General features: G+C 50.1%; 2 protein-coding genes across 2 annotated transcripts; one reads left to right on the forward strand and one right to left on the reverse strand.

Annotated features, from left to right (window-relative positions):
- Window positions 1-2,007: 2,007 nt before the first annotated feature.
- POMGNT1 (protein O-linked mannose N-acetylglucosaminyltransferase 1 (beta 1,2-)) lies at window positions 2,008-11,280 on the reverse strand. Its single transcript, XM_045064458.1, has 22 exons — window positions 11,171-11,280; window positions 10,502-10,671; window positions 9,765-9,879; window positions 9,492-9,610; window positions 8,776-8,841; window positions 8,572-8,685; window positions 7,636-7,753; window positions 7,343-7,441; window positions 7,049-7,176; window positions 6,637-6,707; window positions 6,333-6,408; window positions 6,066-6,149; window positions 5,935-5,976; window positions 5,661-5,719; window positions 5,257-5,329; window positions 5,045-5,173; window positions 4,833-4,958; window positions 3,771-3,835; window positions 3,528-3,572; window positions 3,165-3,300; window positions 2,781-2,890; window positions 2,008-2,681 (listed from the first exon to the last, which is right to left on the reverse strand). Exons 2-22 carry the CDS (start codon window positions 10,619-10,621, stop codon window positions 2,594-2,596), a joined length of 1,983 nt encoding a protein of 660 aa, XP_044920393.1. The 5' UTR covers window positions 10,622-10,671; window positions 11,171-11,280; the 3' UTR covers window positions 2,008-2,593.
- A 3,012-nt stretch (window positions 11,281-14,292) lies between these two features.
- Window positions 14,293-26,287, forward strand: LURAP1 (leucine rich adaptor protein 1). Its single transcript, XM_004740407.3, has 2 exons — window positions 14,293-14,907; window positions 25,394-26,287. Exons 1-2 carry the CDS (start codon window positions 14,704-14,706, stop codon window positions 25,922-25,924), a joined length of 735 nt encoding a protein of 244 aa, XP_004740464.1. The 5' UTR covers window positions 14,293-14,703; the 3' UTR covers window positions 25,925-26,287.
- The last annotated feature ends 559 nt before the right edge of the window (window positions 26,288-26,846 follow it).

The following is a 26,846-nucleotide window of genomic DNA, read 5'->3' on the forward strand; positions in this document are numbered from 1 at the left end:
CTTTCTGTGTATCCTTGGAGAGGCAGGACGCCTTGCCTCAGATTCCTGAGGGGCTGGTGACTCATAAGGCCCTTATAAAAGTCTCAGAAGGGAAGTAGGGTGGAGGTAGGTGCCTGTTTCTCCTTCCCTTGAATTCCAGGCCTGGGAGGGAGCCTAACAGGGATGACCAGGTCACTCAGGGAGGACATGGGGGCTGGGCCAGTCTGCCTTCCTATAACATGTGAGGACTTTGGCCTGAAACCACCCCCCTCCTGAGTAGGGGCAATGGACTGGAAAGCTATGAAAATAACAAGCCTTTGCCCAAGTGGGGGCGGAGTCACCAGAAATACTGCCAAGGCAATGGCAGAGGGTCACTTCTTAGGCTCTGGAAGTCCTCCAGAAGCCAACATCAGAGGATCCAAGCTGTCCACCCTTCTCACTGGGGCAAAGCCCCACATCTGTCCCTGCCTTGGGGATTTTAGAAAGAACTTTGTTTATTCTTGGTTCTGGCTTGCCTCTGGAACTCTACAGATCTGATCTCTTATTTAAATTTAACTACTCCATGCTCTAGAAACTGGGCCTAGAAAGCCCAAGTGACTTATTCCACATCTATAATCTTCCCAGAAGAGCTGAGCCTTGATTTGGGCCCAGGCTGTCTGACTCCAGGGCCTGGTGGGGTCCTGGCTGGTGTGGGGTCAGATTCACTTGAAAGCCAGAAGATCCCAAACATAGATCTGCTAGCTGCTGAACCAGGACTGACAGCACGAACGAGGGAGGCTATGACCAACGAGACCCAGGCTGGCAGACCATGCTCCTCCTCGCTTCCCTTTGACCCCTGATTTTTCCTCCCTGGCTTTTCCAGGACAGCCCAGAACTATTTACTATCCCCTGCTGAGCCCAAGAAGGAACAACCTGGCCAGGGTCACACACAGTGCCTGAGAGTTAGTCTGAGGCCTAGATCAGGAGCCTACTGGGGGTGGGGGGCTGGCAGGGAGAGCAAGTCGCCACTAGTCCCTCTCCCTGCTTCAGCACCTGACCTCTCTCACACACCAGTTGCCTACACAGAGGCTGTAAGGGATTTGTTTGCCCAGGGCGGGGACTCTACCTAGTCATGGGCTAACTTCCCCTCAACCTTGCTGTTGGGGCACCTGAAGCACTAGCTCTATCTCCAGTAAACACTGAAGGCGTCAGGGTGGCGACAAATGATCCAAGCAACACACCACCTGTGCCACCTGTGCCATCAGGGAGCTGGGCTCCAGGCACCAGTGGGGGAGGGAGGGGTGGAGCTGGTGAAAAGGCGGGGGTTCTAGACAGTTCCTGCCTCCCCAGCCAAGGCTCTCCATCAGGAGCTCATGAGGCTCACCTTGAAAGGACTCTGCAGGCTGACCCCTTCTCAGAAGGCGTGTTCTACACTCAGCTTCCTGATCCTAAGTCCTGGACAGATCCCTTAAATGTCCTGCCCCCTGCCTTAGTGCTTTCTCATCCACTACCTCCAGACAATCGCATTCATTTCCTGGTGCTTCCAGAGCTATCTAAGTTATATCTTCCTCATCTCTTCGGGTCACTGGTTAGGGGAGAATCTGATGAAAACGATGGTTTTTCTCCTAACTGTCTAGAATCAGATTCTCCTGCTCTCCTGCTCCCATCACCTCCCTCATCCCCCAAGCATCTCTTTTTGCTCTCCTGCTCCATCTTTGGGGATAGGTACCTGCCCAGACAAGCTAGGCGAGATAAAAGCTCCGTAGGGAAGGGGTTTGGGGTGGCTGTTCTAAGCTCAGCCCCAAGTAGGGTGGGGCTAAGGTGAGGCTCTGTTGTCCTAAGGTGGAGCTTAGGGAAAAATCTTGGGAGTTTGAGACTTGGGCATCCCCTGGTGGCCAAATGGCCCCAAACGAAGCTAAACCCTGTGGAGGACAGTAAGGAAAACTATCATGACCATTCACTTTCCTATCCCTCTTTCTCTCTCTCTCTCACACACACAAATGCCCCCACCCCAAACCACCTCACACATACCCATAAAACACATCCCCGGAAGTTTTCTCCTTTTTTAATCAATGACCACCTTATCCAGCTTTGGAAATCTGGACAAAGGGGAGGCTGAAAAGAGGCCTGGTTCCGTGTCTGAGGGTCTCTGAGTGAGTCTGTGGCAGCAGGCCGGGCCCCAGCGGGCCTGTCCGTGGGTTGGGCACAGCAGATTCCTGAGTAAGAGCCAGCCCCATCCCCAGGGCAGCACCCCAGCTGAGAAAGGATTCCAGGCCCTCTGGGCTTCAGCCTGTTCCCAAGGCCCTCAGGACAGTCAATAAATAGGTTAGATTCTGAACCAGGCCTGGGAGGAGGGAGTGTGCAAAGGGCAGGATCAGCTGCCCAGGGACCCCAGTGATTCCCAGGTACTATCCTGGCCCTTCCCAACAGGGAAGTAAATAAATAGACCTCCAACTCAGGTACAGGGGCGTTGGAGCAGGGGAAGCCTCCCCTTTGAGTTAGTAATTAAGTCTCATGTTAAAAACAAGCCAACCCAGACCCCTACCAGTGTCTACAAAATCCTACAGGATGGGGTGAAGGGCTAGCCTGCCTAGGGGTACACAGTACCCAGCCCTGCAGGGTCCTGGAGGAGGTCTCATGTCTGTTCTGCGGCTCCTGGGGCTCCCTCTTCCTTTGGGGGTGGTTCCAGGAAAATTGGGGTGATTGATGGTGGCTTCTTCACCCTGGGAAGATAATTTGAAAATGTATTGGGAAGAGGTAATTAGCTACGTCCTCTAATGCCATTAGTCTCCCATTTCCCAGGGCAGAAAAGAGTCACTCACGAGTAGGGGGAGGCTGGGACGCCCACGACCAGGAAGTGATTCTTCTTTCGAAACAATCTCCACAGGCCCCGGTGGTTGCCACGCACATCCAGGTCCCAGATATGGAGGCACTGGTAAAAGTAGGGCAGGGGGAGAGACAGTGGTCAGAGAGCTGCGGGGAGGGGACACTTGAGGACGCTTGGCCCAACCCCCCACCCCTCCTCAACAGTCTCCTCAATTTGCAAAATGTAGCATCTTCTAGAATATGGAACTGGACAAAGGGGTTGGAAGAGGGGTTCCCAGAGTATGAAGAGAAGGTTCAAGGGTAGAAGATGATCCCAGAACAAAGGCTCCCTATTTCTGGTGGGGAGGAGTAAGCCTGGGGTGGATGTATTGGTGGGGCACCTTGGCAAGCTGGGTCCAGGTAGTGAAGTCATCATCCTTCTCCATTCGAATGAAGGCCACATAGGTGTGGCCCTCTGTATCTGGCAGGAAAGAGTCTTCACAAGGGTTCTTGCTGTGGTCTAGAACCTCAGCCTCACTGTAGCAGGGGGTAGGGGAGAAAGGCCAAGACAGAGCCTGTGTCACAAGAGGGTACCCTAAGACCCCATGCTTAGTTTAATGCTCTGCTATTGCTGTCTTGAAATTCTTGATCTTTGAACAAGGTGCTGATTTTCATTTTGCAGTGGGCCCCAAAATTATGGGGCCAAGACACCCAATATTTGCCTCCTCACTCCTGCTATATATCCCTACTGGCAGAGGCCATACCTGAGCAGCCTGTGAATTTCCACTTCATAAGCTTCCTTCTTCAGACTGAAGGAGAAGCAAAAATGGGTCAGGGGAAGGGGTCACCCTTCAGGTTCCAGGGGCAAGGCAAGGGATCACATGGGTACTGGGTGGCAGCAGGGCTGGGGGTAAAAAAAAACAGGCCCCATGGCTGGAAGGGAATACTGGGGATTGGTCATCAAGGCTCCCAGACATCTTCCCCTTTGCCCTGTCCCCAGTCCCCACCTGTCCACGTTCCTGAGCTGGACACCTGGAACCGTGTTGAACTTGTGCTTCTTGAAGTAGGCCTCCTGGAGTGGGTGTGAGGGTAAGCATTAGGCCTTCCACGGTCAGGCCCACACCTGCCCACTGACCACATACCCACAAGGCCCCCAGATGAAGCTCTGGACCCACAGAGGTCCCTCTAACCCGCCCCTTCCCAGCCTCTCCTGTCTTCCCCATCCTCTTCTTTGTCACATCCTCGACAGGCTCTTACTAGCTTTAGTTTGGGCTCCACCATTGCTAGAGAGCTCAGGCCCAAACCAGCAGCTCGTGCTACTGACCCCTGCTCCCAGTTAATTGTCCTGGGGTCTGCTGCTGTAGGGCCCCAGAAGCCAGAACAGGCCCTACCAGGCCTGGTGGGCAAAAGAACAGGCTGTGCTGAGAGGGAGGAAAGTGCTGTGACTAAGGTACTGACAGTGACCTCAGGTAAACGCCTACCCCTCTCTAGGAGATGACTGGGGTCTTGTATAAGCCAGCCTCTCAGGGTCCTTCTGGCTTCTCGGAGGTTCCAAGCCATCCATCTGTTCCTTTGGGCCGGGCTGTCTCAAATCGTACTCTTGCTGTAACTGGGGAGTGGCCCTTTGGACACAGCCAGGTAAGGCATGGGGGCCTGGGGACATCCCTGTTCACTTCAGGCGGAGGCTTGAGCCCCCATATTTGCAAGGATGGGAGAGGGCAGAGCTGGCAGGGCTGTGTAAGTGTCTGGTGGCAGAAATACCCTCCCCACACCGGCAGTCTGGCACTAAGAATAGTAATAATAAAAATAATACCAGCTAACCCTTACATAATGCTTGCAGTCCAAAGTCTTTTCCATATATTAACTCACTTAAACCTCATCACCTCAAAACCTAACAAGGTAGGTAGGATTTTTATCCTCATTTTACAAATCAAGAAACTGAGGCAAAAGAGAGTACGGGATTTTCCCCAAGGTTTGTCAGTGACAGAGCTGGGATGGCTCTGGAGTCCACATTCTTGCTCCGTCTATCACATGGTGCCTGCCTCCGCAACACCCCGCTTCCCACTCACGTGGAAGTAGCCGTTCATGTTGAGGCCAACGATGCCGAAGTGGTAGGATCGGGAAACATCAGGGATGATGCACTCTCGGCCCCGGCGCTGTTCAGGCATCCGCATCCACATGTCCCAGTCCCAGAGCTGCAGGCCCGGAAGAGGATGAAGGTGAAGAGGTCTGGAGTTGGCAGGGGAGGCTCCAGCCCACTCCCCCTACCCTGCCAGGGCACCTTTTCTGGTGTGGGCCACTTGGGCTCAAGCTCTTCCTTGTACAAGGACTTCCTGAGCACCCAGCCCAGCCCAGGCATGGTCTCCACGCGGTACAGCAGTGCTGGGTCCTCAGCTGTATGTTCGTATCCCTGGAGACGGGGGGAGCCACAGTGGGAGGTCTTAGCTTGGTGCTTATACCAATGCCCCAGCTGACTCCGTCCCCTAGGCTTACCTGGTCGTTCCAGGCAGAGATACAATACAGGCTGTCATCCTCCTCCAGTAGGTGGATGGACTGGCTCAGGAAACTGAGAGAGGCAGGGTCCAAGGGTTCAGGGAAGGGCAAGGACACACACAGTCACACAGTGATGCTGGAAGAGCTAGAGATGGGACTCAGGAGTCATGCCTGTGTGTCCCGTCCCCTAGATCCCCACTGTCTTCACCCATCCTTTCTACACTCTACTCCAACCCCAATACCTGCCATCCTACCTTTGTGCTCAGGCTTTTCCCCCACTTTCGAGCTGACTTCTCCCACAGAGCTCTCCCAAATACCCTACTGCCTTATTTTCTGGAAAGCCAGTTAAGCCAAGAGGCCTGAGGCAGCTCACAGAGGCATTTATGGAGTGGCACTCCCCTCACCTGAAAAAATCCACAGCAATGTCCAGGTCCTCTTCCAGAACCACCGCAAACCTGGCTTCCTGCAGGGAGAGGTAGGAGACCGCATGACCCCAAGGGGGCCCTTCCCATCCTGTGCCTCCTCCACCCTCATCTCACTTCTCAGGCAGCACTACCCCCATTTTCCAGATCAGGAGGCTGAGGCCCAGAGAGGGCAAGAGCTTGCTGTCTATTAAGACCAGACTTTATACCCATGTTTTCCCACACCAGGCCCAAGGGTTTTGTCCTTACTACTCACAGGAAACAGGTTGAAAGTGGCAGTGAGGCTGGCTTTGTAGTGCTGGGTGGGGAATGGAAAGAGGGCATATGAGCTTTGGGGTGGATGGTGGGGTCAGGCGTCTGCCCCTTCCATCCTTGCCTAGGCAGTACCTGAGACACACGGGCGTTCTTGATGCTGATGGGCGTGTGCTGGATACCCCTCAGACCAAACAGTGCCACCACATCCATTGGCTCCTGGGGGGCACGGCTACTGGTCACCATGTGAACCACCTGCCCCCCATCCACCTTGCAGGCTCTGCCATGCCAAACCGTCCATATTGCACAGCCTTTGCCCGGGCTGTCTCTCTTGTAATCACTGCTACCCCGCACCCACCGCCCTGGGCTCTGCTCTTCCCATAGCCTCCAAACCCCACTCACCTCATAGTAGCCATCGATGAAAACTGTTATCATCTGGGGAGACACCCCCTGGGCTGACAGCAGAGAGCGCAGCATCCTGGGGAGCCCAGGGATGTGTTAGGCCTTTCTGTCCCCTCAGTTCAGGGCCCCTCTGTGCTAATCGATGGGCTCACATTCCCCCTGTCCACTCACATGAGTGAATGGGCCTAGAATCTGCTGCCTTTCCTCCCACCTTAAGAGTTCTTCCCGCAGGCCGATGAGCCCGAGGGTCCCCCGTGCTAAGCACCCTCCCATTCAGCACTGAACGGCCCTCTCCCAGGCTCACCTATACAAGTAATTGGGTCGGTTCCCTGCAATGACAGCCACAGGCACGTTGAGGACCTTGTTGTCCGGGAGCTGAGGGAGAAACAGTTTTTAGCTCTTGCCTCACTCCTTCTTCAAACCGGGATTCCCACCTAGGGAAGGGTTCTTTGGAGAGAAGGTGACTCCAGAGTAGAGAGGGAAATGGCAGAGGGTCTGTCTCCCTGTCCGGGCCCTTCCACACACTCAACCCAAATCCAACTCCAGGCCTTTGTTCACATGCCTCCCCTCCTCCAATCTTTCCGAGTCAAGGTAAATCCCCAGGTCCTGGTTCCCTCTCTCGGGCTGGGATCGGCAGAGCCCAGCCTGGCTCTTTCCTCGATCTCCCTGCCAAGCGGAGAAGGGGTCTGAGCCTCCCTGTCTCAGGCCCCACTCACTGGGTCAGGGCTGAACTCGATGGGTGTGGGGTCCTTGCAGCTGCACACACTCCCATAGCCCTCCACCTTGCTGCAGAAGCGCCGGCGGCGACGGTTCAGCTCCGTGTCTGCCCAGTGGCACTCTGCCTCTGACAGAGGAATGGGGTCAACGGGATGATGTGTGAGGGGGCACGAGGTTAGTGTGATCTACAAAGCCCCAGGTACCCAGTCAAGAAAATAAAGCTTCATAAATAGGACCCAAGGCCCGCCTCCAGCCCAGGCACTGCCCTGGAGCCCCGTCCCCACTAACCCCACCTTCGGCTGAGCTCAGCGGCACATCTGTCTTCAGCAGGACTGGGTCCCCCCAGGAGGAGAGGGCAGGTGACTTAGAATGTTTCTCCCCAAGGACAGGACCTAGCAGGGGAAAGGAATGAGGTGCGATGGGAGGCCTAAGCTCCAGTTTTAAAGCTTCTTCCCGGCTCTCTGCCCACCTTCATCCAGCCCACCGCTTCTGGCTCCTCTTTGCCCCCAACCCCACCCGATCTCTTGGGGTTCTGCTCCTTCCGGGCCCCTGATACTACAGGGTGGATGGCCTATGGTGGCCGTACCTCCTTTGCGTCCCACGAAGGCCCACGTGTCCCTCCAGCCCAGGGCAGGGCCGGCCTGGCTACCCAGGCTCCTCAGCAGAGCCTTGGCTGTGTCCTTGAGGTGGAAGGAGCCCTCGTCCTGGGAGACCAGGGAAGGCAGTCAGCCTCACTGGCACTTTTCTGAGAAACCTGGCCGCATGGAGCACTCACTCTGTGTCAGGCACCATGCGAAACCTTTTATTTTACATTAGCTCACTAAACAGCCACGACAACTCTCTGAGGTTACTATCCTTTCACAGAAAGAAAACTGCTCAGAGAGATTCTGAGAATTGTCCAAGGTCACCAGGCTAGTAAATCCTTACTAGGATCCCACATAATCTGCACCTCTCTGCCCTCTTTTCCCACCACCCCCCACCCCTCCCTGAATCTACAGCTCCACGGGCACCCCTGCAGCTCCTGAAGCATGCCAGCACCTTCCCTCCTCAGGGCCTGCACCCTTGCCAAGTTCTTACCGAGACACTCTTCCTCCAGGTATTTGCTGGGCCCTCTCCTTACTTCCTCCCACTTTCTGCTTACATGTCACTTCCTTACAGAGACCTCCTCTTTCTAAAAGGAATCACCCATAACTGTCTTCCTTGCCTTACTGTCTTCATTAAGTTGTTGTTTCCTGACATTATTGGTGTACTGGGCTTTTTTGTGGTTGATCTTGCCTTGCAGAATGTAAGTTCCATAAAGGCTGCTTCCTGTTGTATCTCCACCACCCAAAACAGTGCCTGGCACACAGTAGGTGCTTAATAACTACCTGCTGAATGTAAATGACAAGGCCAAGACTGGAACATTCATTACCTTCCTCCAGAGGCTCCTCCCACTATGCTTTCTTAGGGGTAGAGAACCCGGGGCCATGAGCAAGGTCGGAGCTGGGGGCACAGACAAAGGGATCCAGGCAGAGTCACTGACCTTGACCGTACAGATGAGCACTCGGCCAGGTGCCACCATGTTGAGGAACAAAACCATGGCCTCGTCCTCATGAGGTGAGTATGTGTCAAACACACGCTTTGCCATCACGTGGCCCTGGTGGGGGACATATCTCTCGTGAGTTAATGTCACCAGCAAGGAGGGCTCAGCTTCAGTCCTCCAGGCCCCCCACCCCTAGAACCTCACCGTGGCCTGGTTGAGAACGATGACGTGGATGCCGCGGCCCTGCTCCCGAGCCTCGTCCTCCAGCACCTACCGGGCAGCAGAGACCAAGCCCAGCTCTTCACACTGGCATTCGAGGCCTGTCTTACAGGAACTCAAAAAACCAGCTGTGGAAAACCTCCCTCCTGCCTGTGCTTCTGTGAACAGCTCTTTTCCAATCCGGCCTGAAGGCCACCCCTTCCAGAAAACCACCTTAACTTACCCATCAAAAAAGAGACCAGCTCTTTCTACAACCCTCCTTTCCACGGCTTTCAAGCTCCTAGAGCCCTTGAATGTCTCTTCCTCATTCTGGAGATATCATAATTCATCAGACTGAGCCCCTCAAAGTGGAGCCAGTTCTGACTACCCCCTTGGTCCCCAATGCCCCAGACAAGGCCGAAGCCAAAGAAGGGACCAGAAGATAGTTACGAAAAAAATCAATCAATGAATTGTCTGCCTACTACTGCTAATGCTCACTTTTGATAAAATGCCACTACATTTAACACATTTCACACACTTTTCACCAAATCCTGACAAGCTGACATCACTAGTCCCAGCCTAAAGATGAGGAACCGAGGCCTCTAGAGCCACATAGCTCGAAAGTGTCAGAGAGGCAGTACCCACTCAGACCATGGATCCCGGAGCCAGGGAACCATACCCTAAGAATACAGGGCCGCTACGCCAGACAGTGGCCCACTCACCGTAGTGCCATCCACCGCCACATACACTTTGCTGCGGCTTGAGTACACCTCCACATCCAGAACCCGTCGGGGACCACTGCCTCTGCGCCGTGAGGGCTCTAATCGGCCCAGGGCCTCATCTGTGGGGGTGCGACAGGTTATGGAGACAGTCTCTCCAGCAGAGTCTCATCCCTTGGCATCTGCCTATCATTTCAGCTATGAGATCCTAGGGGAACCCCACCCCCACCCCGCTCTTCACCCCACAAGCCAATCCCATCCTCAGCCTGGACCCACCATAGTCTTGCTCTGGTTCTGGGTCTCCATTAGCCTCGCTGATTGCTCGCCGTGTATCCAGAATCAACTTGATGTTGACGATGACGGTGACCAGTAGGAAAAGCACTGCTCCTGTCTGAGGGGAGGGGTAAAGCTGACTAAGGAGGGGTGCCCCTCTAGATCACTGAGGGTCTTCCTGAAAGGAAGGTCCCTGGCTGCAATGAGGACACAGGGAGAGCCTGAAGCCTGTCTCTCCTCCTCTGTCCACCCAGTTCTACTCCCCCCAACCATGGTCCAATTTCAAGATCACTTCCTCCAGAGAACCAGCCCTGACCCTTCTCTTCATCAAGGCCTTCCCTACCCAGAGCTCCTGTATTCTTCCATTTGAGGCCCTGATTTCCTTGGTCCCCTCCACAATTAGTTCCCACAGATGGAGACAATCCCAGAGAACCGAGCTGGGGATCAGAAGACCTGGGTCTTAGCTCTAACGGCCTGACAGGTGGGTGCCCCTGAGCAAAGCCTTCCTGATTAGACTTCAGGTTCTGTCAGAAGCCTAGGGGGTTGTACTTGGGTTCTGATTCCAGAACTCTGGGCCCAAACCACCACCTCGGAGGGGCATGACACAAAGAGGTTTCCTTTCTAGGAACCTGCTGCCTCCTTCCAGGGTTGAAAGCAGCCACGGTAGGTCCCAGTGCCCATAGTGTAGGCTAGGGTAAAGCTGGGAGGGAGCCCCCAGGGGTGCTGGGACAGCTCTGTACCTGACAAAATCTCCGCAGGGCCCGTTGGTTGGTCAGTTTATACTTCCAGGTAAGATACCAGCTCCTCTTCTTCCGAGCCCCAAAGGGCTTGATGAGGGAGCTGGCCTTCCAGTCGTCCATGCCGGATTGGGGAGTCACCACTGCCCTGGCCAACCCATGCCTTCAGGAATCTGAGAGGACCAGAGGGTCATAGGGACTAAGGTGTACCTCCCAAAGTCTGATGCCTTCTGGGGAGACCAGGAGGACCTCCCAACAACTCTTTCCTGCAGACATCCAGGTTGTGTGACCTGGGAAAAGTGGCTCAACTGCTCTGAAAGGAACCATTCAGAGGGGTCGGGTCACCTGGAAACTCCCCTGGGGCTGAGGTGCCTGGGGTAACTGGCAGAGCTGCCCAGGGCCCCCAGAACAGAGGCCAAGTAATCGGCTCTCAATGTTCATCAGCCCCTAGAAAGACCAAGGCCCAGGACTTCACGGTCCTGGGGTGGGCAAAGGGCACAAACACCACCCCCCACCAACCCTGGCCCCCAATCCTCCACCCGCTTGCTTGCGCTTTCGCCCTCTCCTATCTGGCCCCGCTCTTCTCCTTCCAGGGCTCGGAGCCGCCTGAGGACTCGGGAGACCTGTCCCGGCCGCGCCAACCCTCCCGGACTCCCGCCCTGGAGGACTCACGGCTCAGGGGGCCCGGGCCCCGCTCGGGCCCCTCTCCGGCCCGCACTGCTCTGCCCGGCGCGCAGCGGCCTCCGCCTCCTCCATGCCGCTCGCGGCCCCGCCCCGGCCCGGTCCGCCCCGCCTCCCCGCTTCCGCCGCCGCCGCCGCGGGGTGAGAGGGCGGCGGGCGGTGCTTAGGGCGGCGGCGGCGGCGACGGCGGGTGTCAGCGGCCGGCGAGCACTCGGAATACTCAGTTCCGCGGCAGCTTCGCAACTGGCGGGCGGGATGGCTGCTGGAACACAGCAGCAGCCCCTCCCCCCAACTTAGCCTTGGCCCCCAGCATCATGGATGGCGAACCCTAGAGCCTAGAGCCTTGGATGAGACCACTCGGGATGCCAAGGTCAGAGGGCCTACAGGTCTCGGCACAGCTACCCGCTTCCCTTGCTTCGGCAAGGCTTGCACCCTGGTCTAGGGTGTGCCTTTGGAGGCTAAGGAGAGTTAAAAATCTGATTCGACCACTACGCTAGACCTTGGGCAAGTCACTTCACGTCTCAGCCTGGATTTCCTAATCTGTGAAATGGGGGTATGCTTATATAATACTTACTCTATGCCAGTCACTGTTCGAAGTACTTTATTTACACCACCTTGTTTAATTCCACAACAATCCCATGAGATGGGTACTGTTAGTAATGAGATCCAGTGTCACAAAGCTGGGAGCTGGAATTCAAACAGGCATCCCAGCTCGATTCCTCTCTCAACACCCCCTCCCCCTACACTGATAAGAATAATACAGATTTGTCCTGCAGGTTTAATGAGATAATACATACAAAGAACTTAGCTTAACACCGTAGTTCTTATATTTTACCTTGCATCAGAATCACTTGGAGGGCATCTTAAAACACAAATTGCTAGGCCCTGTTCTTAGAGTTTTCCATTCGATAGTCTGGGCAGAGAAGAATAATGCATTTCTAACAAGTTTCTAGATGATGGTGATGTTTATCCGAAGTGAGTAGGTAGACAGGGAAGTTTTAAGCAGAAAAGTGATATAGTCCTATTTAACAGAAACTTTACTGTTTTGTGGAGAATGTTTTAAAAGGAAATGGAGGAAGCCAGAAGACCAGTTAGATTTTTTTGAGCTCTCCATATTCCACCTGCTTCCTAAATGGTGGGATGGTATCCCCCAAAATGTTAACATGGGTGATTTTTACTGGTTTTTTTTTGGGGGGGCGGTGATTTTTCCAAATAGGTATGTATTAGAGAATAGAAGAAAACCCAGCACATTTTATTAGCATTTGAAAAAGATGTCACTCATGGCTCCTCTCTGATCTTTGCTGCTCAGTCTCCCTCTTCACAGATCTTATCCACTCTCCTGACCTGTTAACCGCCTAGATTCTTACACTTGTATCTGTAGTCTTAACATTTCTCCTGAGCTCTAGGCTGACCTGTGTCCAGCTGCCTGCTGGACATCTTCACAGACCCCTCCAACTCAGTGCCACCCCTGCTGTGATCATCTCTTCCCACTCCTCCTAGTCCTCTTTCTGGGTTCCCTTCCTTTTTGAATGGCACCAGGCCAAACAGCTAAGAGTCACCCTTGAATCCTCTTCTCCACGAGCCAGTCCAGGTCTGTTTGCTCATCACTGTATGCTCTGCACCACACACACTGGCTAGCAAATAGTAGACTCTCCATAATATTTATTGGAATCATTTGTTTTCTTGAACAAGCCATCATGAATGCCACTATAATTAAATGAATATAACCAGTCTTGTCTATCTTACCTCCTTAAGAGTTCTCCATTCTGGCCTCTTTTCCAACCTCACAAACAGCCCCTGGTCCAGACCATTTCAGTTTCTTGCCTTCCAAACAGTTTCCTTGACTCCAGTTTTGTACCCCTCCAATCGTTTCTCCTTGCAAAATCCAGAGTAATTTTTCAAAAAGGCAAATCTGTTTTTTTAACCTCTGATAACCCTCTGTGGACTGAGAGACACTAAGGAAAAATATTTTACTTAAAATTACAGAGGTAACCATTAAATGATCTAAAAATAGTGATAGAAATATATAGGGCCAGTGGAAGAGGGGAAGCACAGAGTGTGAGATAAATCATATTTATCATAATAGGAAGTCAGTAGACAATTTTTAAAATTAATAAATAGTAGTACTGTATAAGTGTATGTCGGGTTATATGTATAAACACCAGAAAAAAGTAGTTGAATGTGGTTGCCTCTGGGGAGTGGGGCTAGAGGTGGAAAACGATAGACCAAGTTAACTATCTTTACATTTGTAAATCCTTCTGTGACCCTGTGCTGGAATTACTTGGATAAAACATCCAAATCAAGCCAAAACAAAAAAAGTTTTTCATCGCTCCGCATTGCCTACAAAATATAATCCAAGCACCATAGAACCATCTTCTATTACCCTGTTATTCAAAGTATGGTCCCTGGCCCAGCAGCATGGCCATCACCTGGGAGCTTGTTAGAAAAGAACCTCAGGCTCCATCCCAGATCTTCAGAATCACATTTTAACAAGATTTGCAGAAAATTCATAAGCACAGTCAAGCTTAAGAAGCGTAAGTCTAGGAGTGCCTGGGTGGCTCAGTTGGTTAAGTGGCTGCCTTCAGCTCAGGTGGTGATCCCAGGGTTCTGGGATCAAGAGAGCCCCCTGCTCAGTGGGGAGCCTGCTTCTCTTCCTCCGCCCCTCCCCTTGCTTGTGCTCTTTCTTTCTCTCAAATAAATAAATAAAATCTTAGAAGGAAAAAAAGCGTCACTCTACAGGATCAAGCATGATCTGGCCCATGTGGACCTTTTCATCTTCAATACTCGTTGCTTCTCATTGGCCAGAAGAACCTTATTTTCTCCTTTTATTTAAACTCAGGGCAAGGCACCAGGCTGGCTCAGTCAGAAGAGCGTGTAACTCTTGATCTCCCGGCTGAGTTCAAACTTCATGTTGGGTGTAGAGAAATATTTCGAAATAAATGAATAAATAAATAAATAAAAATAAATCCAGTGGTTACACTGAAAGTGTGTGTGTGTGTGTGTGTGTGTGTGTGTCTGTAGCTAGCTAAATTCTAACCACTGTTGTACACCCAGCCCCTCTACTTCAGGAAGCCTTTCAAAATCCTCTGCAGCTTCTGTCACCACTGTTTCTTAAACTCCCATACCCCTGAGGATGCTTAGCATTTTTCAGCAAACATTTATCGGGCGCCTGCTATGTGACTGGCTGGACTCAGCTGGCAGTGTAGGGGGAAGGCACTGAACACTCCTAGTGCTCCTTCAAGTGCAAATCCAAGTACAAATCGCCCAGCCCCACCCATTCTAGGTACAGACATTGTGTGCGCAGCACTCGAACACACACACACGCGAACACGAACACACACGCGCACGCACACACGAACGGCTCTGCGCGGCTTTTCTGAGTGTTACGGCACCCTCTGCCCGCCCCCGCGCGGCGCGGGCGGGGACCCACCGGTTCAGCTCAGCACCAGCAGCGGGCAAAGGAGGACCCCCGGGAACGAGACCCCGCCGTCCGGTGGCCCAGTCCTCTTCAGCCTTAGGCCCGCATGGAGGGAACTGCGGAGTTGCAGACGCCTGACCTGCGAGATGTGGAGGGCAAGGTGGGCAGGAAGACCCCTGAAGGGCTGCTCCGCGGGCTGCGAGGCGAATGGGAGCCGGGAACCTCCGGCGCCCTGCTGCTCTCGGGGGCGCCTAGTACCGGCCACGGCCACAGCCTGGGGGACAAGATCATGGCGTTGAGGATGGAGCTGGTGAGTGTGGGTTCCATGGGCCAGGAGGACGGAGTCCCTAGCTAGGGTTGGAAGGGACAGACTTATGCCTCCAGAGTTGGACTGGAGACCAGCGAATTAGATAGAACTCCCTACCTAACTCCTCAGGATTCCTCCCAAATCAATCCTTACATCCTGGGGTCCATTAATTGTCCCTCCAAGGGTGAGTGGGTCCTGAAGAGTTGAGGTGGGAGGCACTAGCTCTTGGAAGTTTTTCCTGCCAGATAATTGGGAGGGGAGAGGTGAGGCTGAGAAGCACCGAGAACCTAGCACAGCACAAATCTGCCCCCCCACCGCCATCTATGCCCTGCCCCCCATTATAGGGCCCTCAGTTTCTTCTCCTACTGCACACTGGGCCCAGGGTTTGCTAGTCTGAGACCTGGGTGTTCATGATAGGATTCAGCACAGAAGAGATCAGGGTGAAAAACCCCTAGTCTAGGGCTACCCAAAACATCCTCCCTTTCCCCAACTCCCCCGACCCCCACTTAAAGTACTTGGAAGTCCCTAGAACCTGGGTAGTCAGAGTAGCAGCGCCATGGCTATTGGCTCCATCACCTCTGAGCCCCCCAGGTATACAGGATTTTTGCATCTCATCTGTACCTTCTTCTGGGGAAGAGAAGGAAATAGGCCCCTTCCCCCTCCCCTGTTGCTGCTGGTCTAGATTCAGAGCCAGAAGGGCATTTGGGGCTCTCCAGGCTCCCCAAGGCCCTGGTTCCTGTGAAGGGGGTAATTTACACCTGCCACCAATTTGCAGCCAGTTCTGGGGAACTGAAGAATCCTCTGGCTCAGAACCAGGAGGCCACAGTGAGTGTGTCAGCTAATAGGTCTTTCTGGAGCCCACCATCTGCTTAGCTAGGCTGTGAGAGAACAGAAAAGGAGGGCATGGGGGCTCTTAGGCAGGAAGGAGAGCCTTCTGGGCAGAGCAATCAGGGAAGGCTCCATGGGGGAAGAACTTAAATGCCATGTGTGCACTTGGCCCTGAAGGTTGGAGGTGAATGCCAGATTCTTCAGAGCAGGGCTGTGACTGCCCACCTAAGGGAGGGGCTTGCTTCGCTTCTTTGTACAGACTGGTGCCAGGCATCATGCTGAGCATTTTACAAAATACTCACTTAATCCTCACAGTAACCCTATTAGCAAATATTTTATAGATAAAGAAACTGAGGCACAAAGAGATTAAGTAACTGCCCAGGGTCATACAAAAAAGTAAAAAGCAGAGCCAGGCTTTGAACTCAGATGATCTGCCTACACTTTACATTTTTACCATTGAGATCTGCTTTGTGCCAGGCGCTTTAAAGACATTTTATGCCACCGAAGTGAGAAAAGCCGTCATCTTTAACCCCGTCCTGTAGATGAAGTATGCTTGCAGGTGTTAAAGGGGCTCAGCTGGGCTCACACACGGAGCCAGTGGAGAAGCCATGCCTTTTCTCTGGCTCTAACTCTTTTGCCTTTGATGGTGATTAGCTGTTTGTAAACTTGAAGGGCATACATTCATTTAACTTGTGATTAGGTCTTTGCGTTCTTGACCTAGCCTGGTATGGGACCCTAAGCTGCCCATTAAAGGCACACAGGAGGGAACCTACTGGGGGCCATAACAGGGAAGCACTCCTTACTCCAATTCCTTTTTCTTTCCTTGGCCAAGATGTCATTGATGTCTTTGTGTACTCAGCCCTGCCCACTGTGGGGGGAGTGGCGGGGCTGGGCAGAGGGTTTCCCTTGAAGCCACTGGTGGCAGAACAGGTCCAAGCTCTCTAAGCACAGTCCTTCAACTGTCCCTCTCCCAGCAATCCTGCAGGGCCAGCAGCAGGGCCGCTCTTAAAGCCAAGGTTATTCCTGCCTCTAGGCTCTTTTCCTCTTGGTTCCCTCCCCCCTCACAGGTTGAGTGAACCAGCCAGACTCTGGGATTTGTGGGAAGGGGAAATAATGGAAACCTTCCCTACTTAATCCTCCTACTCAAAAAAACTGTTGCTGCGGACAACCCACTCCCACAGAGCTGGCTTAAAAAAAAGCTTTAGGCAAGAAGGGGGAAGTCATGGGTTCAAGTTCTGGCCTAGCTCCAGAATCATTTTGAGATCTTGAGCAGAGCCCTGACTTTCTGTTGGCCTCAGTTTTTCTGCCTCTTTGAGGATGAGGGGGCAGGGGCTTGTGGGATCAGATAGTTCTTGTAACAGTTGTCTAAGAATCTCAATCCACGGCCAGGAAGCTGGGTCTGGGATCTCCCGGCTTTACCCCAGGGCCTGATTGGGATTGAGCAATAAGGAAGCCACACTTGTGACCCCAGGGCTGGGCAGAGTCTGATGTGTCTTTGTTAAGAGAGTTAGTGGGGGACCTGAATCCCCCTGGGAAGAGAACTGGGTTGGAGTGGTCTTTGAGGCTGCATCTCTCCTGAGGATTATCCCCTTTCTATTTCCAAAGAGGCAGTATGGAATGAGTGTTTCTTTTTCTGGCAAGAAAGCCTTGCTTTTTTTCTATTCTGGGAAGTGTTGCTGTCACAGTCAGGGAATCCCACTGTCACAGGACTATAGAATCTAGTTCTCAGATTCATTTCCCATCAACACAGTAAAACTCAACCGGATGAGTCCTGGAGACCACCAGAGGGGCCAAGGATAGTGAAGGCAAGAGAATCACAAAGCCGGATCTGACCTATCCAGTCTGAGGCTAAGTGCCACCAATGAACTGTGTAGGACTGCTCTCAGGGAGCTCACAGACTGAGTTCACAGGAAGGAGGGAGACAGACTAATAACTCTGATACAGGATGATAAGTGTTTTTAGAACCCAGGGTGGGCTTCTTGGAAGAGTCTTCATTAAAGAGTGACATGGTCAGCTTGTTCTCTGGAGAGATGACACCTCCTCCTCCTTCTCCTCTTCCTCCTCCTCCTCCTTCTCTTTCTTCTTTTTCTTAAGATTTTATTTTGGGGGGCTCAGTTGGTTAAGCGCCTGCCTTTGGCTTGGGTCATGATCTCAGGGTCGAGGGATCGAGCCTGCTTCAGGCTCCCTGCTCAGCTGGAAGTCTGCTTCCCCCTCTCTGTCTGCCTACATGAGCTCTCTCTCTGTCAAAGAAATAAATAAAATCTTTAAAAAAAAAAAAAGATTTTATTTTTAAGTAATCTCTACACCCAATGTGGGGCTCAAATCTACAATCCCTAGATTGTAGTCATATGCTCTACCAACTGAGCCAGCCAGGCACTCATGGAAAGGCCACTTTAAATTGGAGGGGACACATACTGAGTCCCCTAGTTGGAATGCCTCTCTCCACTGTTTACTTGACTAAGTCCTATTCAACCTTTATGTCTCAGCTCATGTGCCTTATTGTAGGAAGCATTTTCTTACCTGCCTTGATTGGGTCATTGCCTTCTAGATAGCCATGGCCCTCTGGATAGCATTTGTTTCCCCTAGCATTTGCCATGCTGAGTCTGAAGTGCCTATATCATTGTCTTACCCTACCCATAAAATGTGAATTCTCTGAAGTTAAGAAATGGTGTCTTTTCTTCCTTGAACACAATGCGATACCTATAAAAAGACTCACTAAATATTGTGTCATAACTGAATGGATTAATTAATTAATTAATTAATTCCATTAATTCTGTCTTAAAGAAGAGCAGGCAAGACTTCCTAGAGGAGGAAGGGCATTTGCTGGGGCTTGAAGGATGAATAAAGTCAGCGGGAATTCTAATTCAAGATGGCGGATTGAACACAGGCATTTACCTCCATTTCCTTCTGAAATGTCACTAGAAAGCCAGTAGAAGGATTATTTTAAAAGCCATGAAACTATTATGATGACAAATGTAGGAGAGAAGATGATAGGAACAAAATTTTGGAAGCTGGAAAGCAGAAGGAAGTGTGGTAACTTAGAGGACCTGAGAAAAGCTGAATTCCAAGCCAGCAGCGAGGAAAGCTGAAAAAGCAACACAATTTGCACTACAGAAACTCAGAGCTTTCAAGGAGTTGGAAAAAAACAGTTTACGGAATTGGGGGCACAAGTGAAGCTAAAAACAAAAGGGTTTGTGAATGTCTGTTTATGAATTGTACTCTAAGATCCCCTCCCTAACTGGCCAACCAAGTGCCAGCCACTTCTTTATCCTAACAGAAGATTGGGGATATAAGTTTTGGAAAAGAATAGTACAGAGGGAATGGAGGAAGGGGAAGAAAGGAAGGAGACAATATAGCAGGAGAAACATTTTTAGTATGAGAAGTTTTGTTTAATACATTTAGTTTGGTTTTGGACTAGGACTGTTGGTTTCACTGTTAATTTATTTGTCCTCCCTGGGGTTCCTGGGTGGCTCAGTCATTAAGCATCTGCCTTCGGGGATATCAGGGTTCTGGGATCGAGCCCTGTATCAGGCTTCCTGTTCAGTGGGGAACCTGCTTCTCCCTCTCCCACTCTCCCTCTCCCACTCTTCCTTCTTTCACTGTCTCTCTCTCTCTGTCAAATGGATGGATAAAATCTTTAAAAGAGGAAAACAAAACTTAGGGGCGCCTGAGTGGCTCATTTGGTTAAAGGGTCTACCTTCAGCTCAGGTCATGACGGAGGGTCCTGGGATCGAGCCCCGTGTCATGCTCGCTGCTAAGTGGGAATCTGCTTCTCCCTCTGCCCTTCTCTCTGCTCTCTGTCTCTCTCAAATTTTTTTCTCAAAAAAGAAAATTTTTTCCCCAGTGCGAAATAATTGAAGATCATCTTTTATTGCACGTCATTAATAATCTGCATAGCCTGTAGTATTTCAGTTATTTATGTCCATATCTCCTTATTAGAACTGCAAGTTTCTGTCAAGCAGGGACAGTTTCTTCATGATCTTTGTTATTATTAGACAACCCAGGTGCCAAATATTCATTTGTTTAATTGGATTAGAATTGTGATATTATTCCAAAATCACAAATAATTTCAGGTACAGAATTTTGTTCTGTGCTTATGTCATGGTGAATAAGTTGACCACAGTAATATCTAAAGCCACATAGCTACCATTCACAAACTGATACCTGCCAGGCACTATCCTGTATGTGTTAATATGTTCCTTCCATTTTTTTTAAAGATTTTATTTTCTTTTGACAGACAGAGATCACAAGTAGGCAGAGAGAGAGAGGGGGAGGAAGCAGGCTCCCTGCTGAGCAGAGAGCCGGATCCTGGGATCATGACCTGAGCTGGGGGCAGAGGCTTTAACCCACTGAGCCACCCAGGTGCCCCATGTTCCTTCCATTTTTTGATATAAACTTCTAAATGAGATAGTATTCTCATTTTACAATGAAGGAATGAGGTTTAAAGGGGGAAAAAATTCTAATTCCCTGTGGTTTGTTAATGGCAATTTGGAATTTGAATCCAGGTCTATTTAATTCCAGTGCCTGTATTTTTCTCAATGTACAAATACTTAGTCATATTCTGGTTTATCATTCTACTTGTAAGACAGTTATGTCCTGAATAATTTAATATATATATATATATGTATGTATACATATATATGTATATATACTTAAGATTTTATTTACTTACTTGAGAGAAAGTGAGAGAGATCACAGAGGGAGAGAGAGAAGCAGACTCACTGCTGACTGAGCAGAGAGCCCAATGTGGGGCCCGATCCCAGGACCCCAAGATCACGACCTGGGCTGATAGCAGCTGCTTAACTGACTGAGCCACCCAGACCCCAATTGTTATATATTTTTAAAAAACTCGAACCAAATGTCTCCAGATTAGAGACAACAAGTTGAGAGCAAGAGGGATTAGGTAGGGGTGCCTGGGTGGCTCAGTTGGTTAAGCATCCAACTCTTGATTCCACCTCAGGTTATTATCACAGGGTGGTGAAATCAAGCCCCACAGTGGGGCTCCATGCTCGGTGGGGAGTCTGCTTGAGATTCTTTCCCTCTCCCTCTGCCTCTCTCCCACCTCCACCTCCCACTTAACCCCCCCAGTCCCATTCCCTTGCCTGCACGCTCTATCTCTCCCTCTCAAATAAATAAATAAATCTTTTTAAAAAAGAGGGATTAAGTAAAAATGTACTAAATGTTATTAAATACCCTTCCAGCCTTTCCCCTTACTTAGCAGCTTTGCTTGCATTATATTCTTGAGATGGGTAGAATATGGTGAACATGGTGAACCCAAGGGAAAAATACTAGAGATACTGACTTCAGGGCTAACCCGAATAACCCAGCCAGAAAATTCCAAGTGAGGCTCAGAGTTGGCAAGCCTCATGTACGTATATAAAATTTGCAATCAGCTTTTTAGAGACAACTCTGAAGTATAAGCAGCTGCTAGAGACTGTAAGACATCTGATGAGACCCTCTGACTATTTAGACATAAATGAACAGAAAAAACACCTTGAATGAGGTGGAGATAATACTGGGAGATGAGAACTTATAAAAAACGCATTAATTATATCCTTAAAAAGATGAGAGGTACTATTGCAGCACGGCAGGAAGCTATAAAAAGGAAAGTGTTTAAGGGCGCCTGGGTAGCTCAGTCCATTAAGCATCTGACTCTTGATTTCGGCTTAGGTCATGATCTCAGGGTTATGGGACTGAGCTCCATGTAAAGTCTGCGGGGGATTCTCTTTCTCCCTCTGCCCTTCCCCCACCCCACCCTGCTCTCTCGTGCCTGAACTCTCCCTCTCTCAAATAAATAAATCTTTTTATTTTAAAAGGAAAACATTCAGAGAACTAGAACAACTCTTAGAAATAAAAACATAGGAAAATATGAAAAACTCAACGGAAGCATTGATAATGTTGAAATACTTCAGAAACTAGAACAAATATAGAAAAATATAGAAGAGGGGGAAAAAAAAAAGGATCCATCCAGGACACCCTCTATTCAAATAATAGGATTTTCAGAAAAAAAAAAAAATAGAAAATTAGTGGAGGAGAAATAATCACCAAAGAAATAAAGAAAATCTCCCAGAGCTGAGGGACATGTGTCTCCAATTTAAAAGGGCCCAATAGCGCCTGGGTGGCTCACTGGGTTAAGCCGCTGCCTTCGGCTCAGGTCATGATCTCAGAGTGCTGGGATCGAGTCCCGCATAGGGCTCTCTGCTCAGCGGGGAGCCTGCTTCCCTCTGTCTCTCTCTGCCTGCCTCTCAATCTACTTGTGATTTCTGTCAAATAAATAAATAAATAAAATCTTTAAAAAAATAAAAAAATAAATAAAAGGGCCCAATACGGGGCACCTGGGTGGCTCAGTCGGTTGAGCATCCAGCTTTTGGTTTCAGCTCAGGTCATGTTCTCCCCCCATTCCCTACTGCAGTCCTGTGTCAGGGTCTGGCATCAGTGGGGAGTCTGCTTCTGTTCTCCTCTCCCTCTGCCCCTGAGCCCCACTCTGAAATAAATAAATAAATCTTTAAAAACTAAAATTGCCCAACAAGTGGCCAATTCAGTGGATGAAAATAGACACACCATGGCAAATTATTGGGATAATTTAGAACACTGGGACCAAAGAGAAGATCCTGAAAACTTTCAGAAAAAATAGGAAGAAGGTCCCTTATGAACGACCGGGAATCATAATGGCATCAGACTTTTCAAGTGTGACACTGAAAATTAAAAGTCAATGGAACAGGGGCGCCTGGGTGGTTCAGTGGGTTAAAGCCTCTGCCTTTGGCTCAGGTCATGATCCCAGGGGCCTGGGATCAAGCCCCACATTGAGCTCTCTGCTCTGCAGGGAGCCTGCTTCCTCCTCTCTGTCTCTGCCTGCCTCTCTGCCTACTTGTGATCTCTGTCTGTGAAATAAATAAATTTTTTTAAAAAGTCAATGGAACAGGGGTGCCTGGGTGGCTCAGTGGGTTAAAGCCTCTGCTTTCAGCTCAGGTATGATCTCAGGGTGCTGGGATCGAGCCCTGCATCGAGCTCTCTGCTCAGCGGGGAGCCTGCTTCCTCCTCTCTCTCTCTCTGACGGCCTCTCTGCCTACTTGTGATCTCTCTCTCTCTCTCTGTCAAATAAATAAATAAGATCTTTGGGGGGAAAAAAAGTCAATGGAACAATGCCTTAAATCCTGAGGAAAAATTATTTTTTACCTAGAATTCTATACCCAAGAAACTGTCGGTGGTGTGAGGGGAGAAGAATAGCATTTTAAAATGTGTAAAGCTTCACAAATGTACTTCCTCTGTAGACTTTCTCAGGAAGCTACTGGAGGAACTGGAGGAAAAGCACCCACACACAATGAAGGAGTAAACCAAGAAAGAAGAAGACATGGACCCAGGAAACAAGGGATCCAACTAGGGAAAAGCCCAGGAGGCTAGTGAAGGGGGAATCCCTGGGGGACAGTTGTGCAACTGGTTCACACTGGGGCCGATCAGAGGGCTCCTGAAGAGCTGCCTCTAAGAACTAGCAATAGTTAGAATGTGATAGGTTTAAATGCCTTGAGAGGAAAATTCAGACAACTGGGAGAGGGTATGGGGATGACTTATTGACAACTATGTAGGAAATGAAACAAAAGAAGAGGAGTAATATTGTAGTAATAATAATATAACAATAATGGAATATATAAGGTATGCTATATATCATTTACTATTACTCTAAGGCATAATTCTAAGGAATAATAATAATTATTATTATTATTGGGACACCTGGGTGGCTCAGTTGGATAAGTGTCTGCCTTCGGCTCAGGTCATGATCCCAGGGTCCCACGATCGAGTCCTGCATTAGGCACCTTGCTCAGCAGGGAGCCTGCTTCTCCCTCTGCCTATTGCTCCCCCTGCTTGTGCATGCTCTCACTCTCTCTCTGACAAATAAATACAATCTTAAAAAAAATCATTTAAAAATTTTTGTTATTATTATTCTAAGGAAAACATGAAGTAAGGAATGAAAAGTAACCATAGTAAATTGTACAACTTAGCTGTGAATAGCATTTCCAAATCCTTATAAGGTAATCACCCAACAACTCATTTTATTGCATATGTTGGGAAGATTAGAAGATGAGAAAGGTGTCTATGTAGCAGAGGAGTGGTTAGTAGGATGAGAGTTAAACCCTTAACTTTCCATCATGTGGAAGGTGTTTTCAACAGAAAACTCCTAAAACTTAAAAGTCACTAAGTAGCATGTTATTTGGAGATTGCAAGGTAAGTACCAAAATAAACAGCTAAAAAAATGAATAATAGTTGTCTCTGGGAAGCGAGATTTAGGATTAGGGCTCAGGCCTTTACGTCCATGATAAATCTCACAGAACTGTTTGCCTCTTTAATCCATGGGCATCCATTACTTTGATTACAAGGAAACCAAATAAAACGCAATCAGAAAGTCATGTGTGACAAGACCAGAGTCTCCCGGGTCAGTGAGCTAGAGGTGAAGCCGGAGAGACGCACAAGGGCTATATTGTGATAACTTTGGAATCCCAGCTGCTGAAGGGTTCGGATCTTCTTCTTCAGGAGGAGTGCAAAGCCTGGAGAGGCTCTTGAGCAGGAAAGGGACAGATTCAGACTTGTCTTTGGGGAAGATATTTAGGGCATCGGAACTGGGAAGGACCCTGGAGATTCCCCAGAAAATCAGACTTACTCCCTGTACAGAAGGGATACAGGTGTGTGGTAGAGAGAAGCCCCTAGTCCCCAGCCAGCAGACTTCTGACCCTTTGAACAATGGCTACTAACACCCTGAAGAGACTGGGGGACCACGTTCACTTCCTCTTTCTTCCCCAGCTTTTACCTCCCTTTGGCCCTACTTTGTAATTAACACCAGGCTCCCTATCAGGCTATTCTTTGAATCTGGACTGTTTCAGTAGTTAATACTTTACCTAAGTTAAAAGCTTAGCAGATCAGATTTCTTTTTTCTTTCTTTTTTTTTTTTTTAGCAGATCAGATTTCAATATTAAACATTTACTGAGACTGTGTCAAGCGCTGTGTTGAATACGCAATAAATAGCATCTCCAAATTCTGATGGCCATCTTGTGAAATGAGTAATTTAGCCCTGTTTCACAAACAAGGAAACCAAGGCTCAAGGAATGTAAGAAAGTTGCCCACAGTCATCTGGCTAATCAGTGGTAGAACTGAGATTTTTTTTTTTTTTGTAAGATTTTGTTTTTAAGTAATCTCTGCACCCATCATGGAGTTCGAACTTACAAGCTTAGATCGAGAGTCACATGCTCCACTGACTGAGCCAGGCAGGCGCGCCCCAGAACTGAGATTTTTTTTTTTTTTAAGGATTCTATTTATTCACTTGAGAGAGAGACAGTGAAAGAGAGCATGAACGAGGAGAAGGTCAGAGAGAGAAGCAGACTCCCCATGGAGCTGGGAGTCCGATGCGGGACTCGATCCCGGGACTCCAGGATCATGACCCGAGCCGAAGGCAGTCGTCCAACCAACTGAGCCACCCAGGCGTCCCAGAACTGAGATTTTAAACAGCAGTCTGTCTGCTTTGAGACTCCATGCTCTAAACCAGCCATGCTTCTGTTCCCAAGCTTCTTGCCTTTGAAGCATGGTTGGTTGGACTACAAAGCGGGGCCCCTGGAAACATTTGGGAAACCTATGGCTCAGAACCTCAGACTGATTCCTTCTCCCACTCCCCCAGGCTTACCTGCGAGCCATCGATGTGAAGATCCTGCAGCAGCTGTTGACCTTGAATGAGGGCATCGAGGCTGTGCGCTGGCTGTTGGAGGAGAGGGGGACAGTGACCAGCCACTGCAGCAGCCTCACCAGCAGCCAATATAGCCTGACAGGCGGGAGCCCAGACCACTCAAGGCGAGGCAGCTGGGACAGCCTGCCGGACATCAGCTCCACTGACCGGCTGGACAGTCTCTCCATTGGCAGCTTCCTAGACACGGTGGTCCCCAGCGAGCTGGATGAACAGGGCCCCCCTGGGGCTCCCCGTCCTGAGACTGGGCAAAGGTTATACCCAGTGGGGACAGGGCCCAGTGGGGACAGGGCCAGGAATGAGGTGGACCTGACAGCCAGCAGGCTAGGGAATTTGAGGGCTGTATGGAAGCCCCCAGGGGAGGGGCTCCAAGGTGGACCTCCTGAGCCACTAGAGGATGAGAGTGCCAAGCTGGGCTTTGAGGCCCACTGGTACTGGCAGTGTCAGGATGACGTGACCTTCTTATAGTAACTCTCCCACCCTTTTGTATTCCTGTGGCTCTTTCATTGCTAGGCCCTGGTCTCCCTGGAAATTTATTCTCCCTCATTCTGGGTCTAGGAAGAGGCTGCATCAAAATCAGTTACCGTGGAAATCTGACCTTCTCATCCTTCTGGACCCTGAGGAGGCTCTGCCTTTATCCCTCAATGATTGGGACCCTAGAACTATTTCCATAGATACATTGACTCTAGAGGTTTGACCTGTGGCTTCTTGTAAGATAGTAATTCCCTTCCCCCTCCGTGCCCCCCTTCCTCCAGGAACTAGGTAAGGATTTGAGGGATTTAGGACGCCTAAGAGATTGCTGATGAAGAGTTGGGGGTCCGATTACCTCAACCAACATCTAGGAGTCTTGGCCCCCCTCTTGGCCAAGATGGAGAACTGTGGAGGGACATGGACATTCAGGGCCAACCCTCCATGGATTGGCCCTCCCAGAAGTCTCTGGGGTTGGTAGAACCATCCCTTCCTATCTGGTGAGTGATGTCATTTCCTGCCAGGATGGAGTAGGCTTTCCTCTGTACCATCTCTCAGGGGTGGGAGTCCAGTATTGGGCGGCTGAGCCCCTGCTGCTAGGCAAGACCATACCATTTATTCCCCATACCATTACTTCTTGCAAGTGGGAACATACCCTTCCCCCTTCCTGGTAGGAAAGCTCACTGTCAGAGGTTTGTGTTTCTTTTCAGAAAGATTGTTACTTTTTTTTTTTTAAGATGTTATTTATTTGTTAGAGCACAAATGAGGGGAGAAGCAGACTCCCCACTGAGCAGGAAGCCCCATACGGATACGGGACTGCATCCCAGGACCCCTGGATCGTGACCTGGGGCCACCCGGGCACCCCAGATTCTTGCTTTTTAAATGGGGTGTTCTCATTTTATTCTAGAGGGTTCACTTCCTC

Source organism: Mustela putorius, unplaced genomic scaffold (assembly GCF_011764305.1).
Source record: "Mustela putorius furo isolate JIRA1106 unplaced genomic scaffold, ASM1176430v1.1 tig00003853_pilon_pilon_pilon, whole genome shotgun sequence".
In the NCBI taxonomy this organism is placed as follows: Eukaryota; Metazoa; Chordata; class Mammalia; order Carnivora; family Mustelidae; genus Mustela; species Mustela putorius.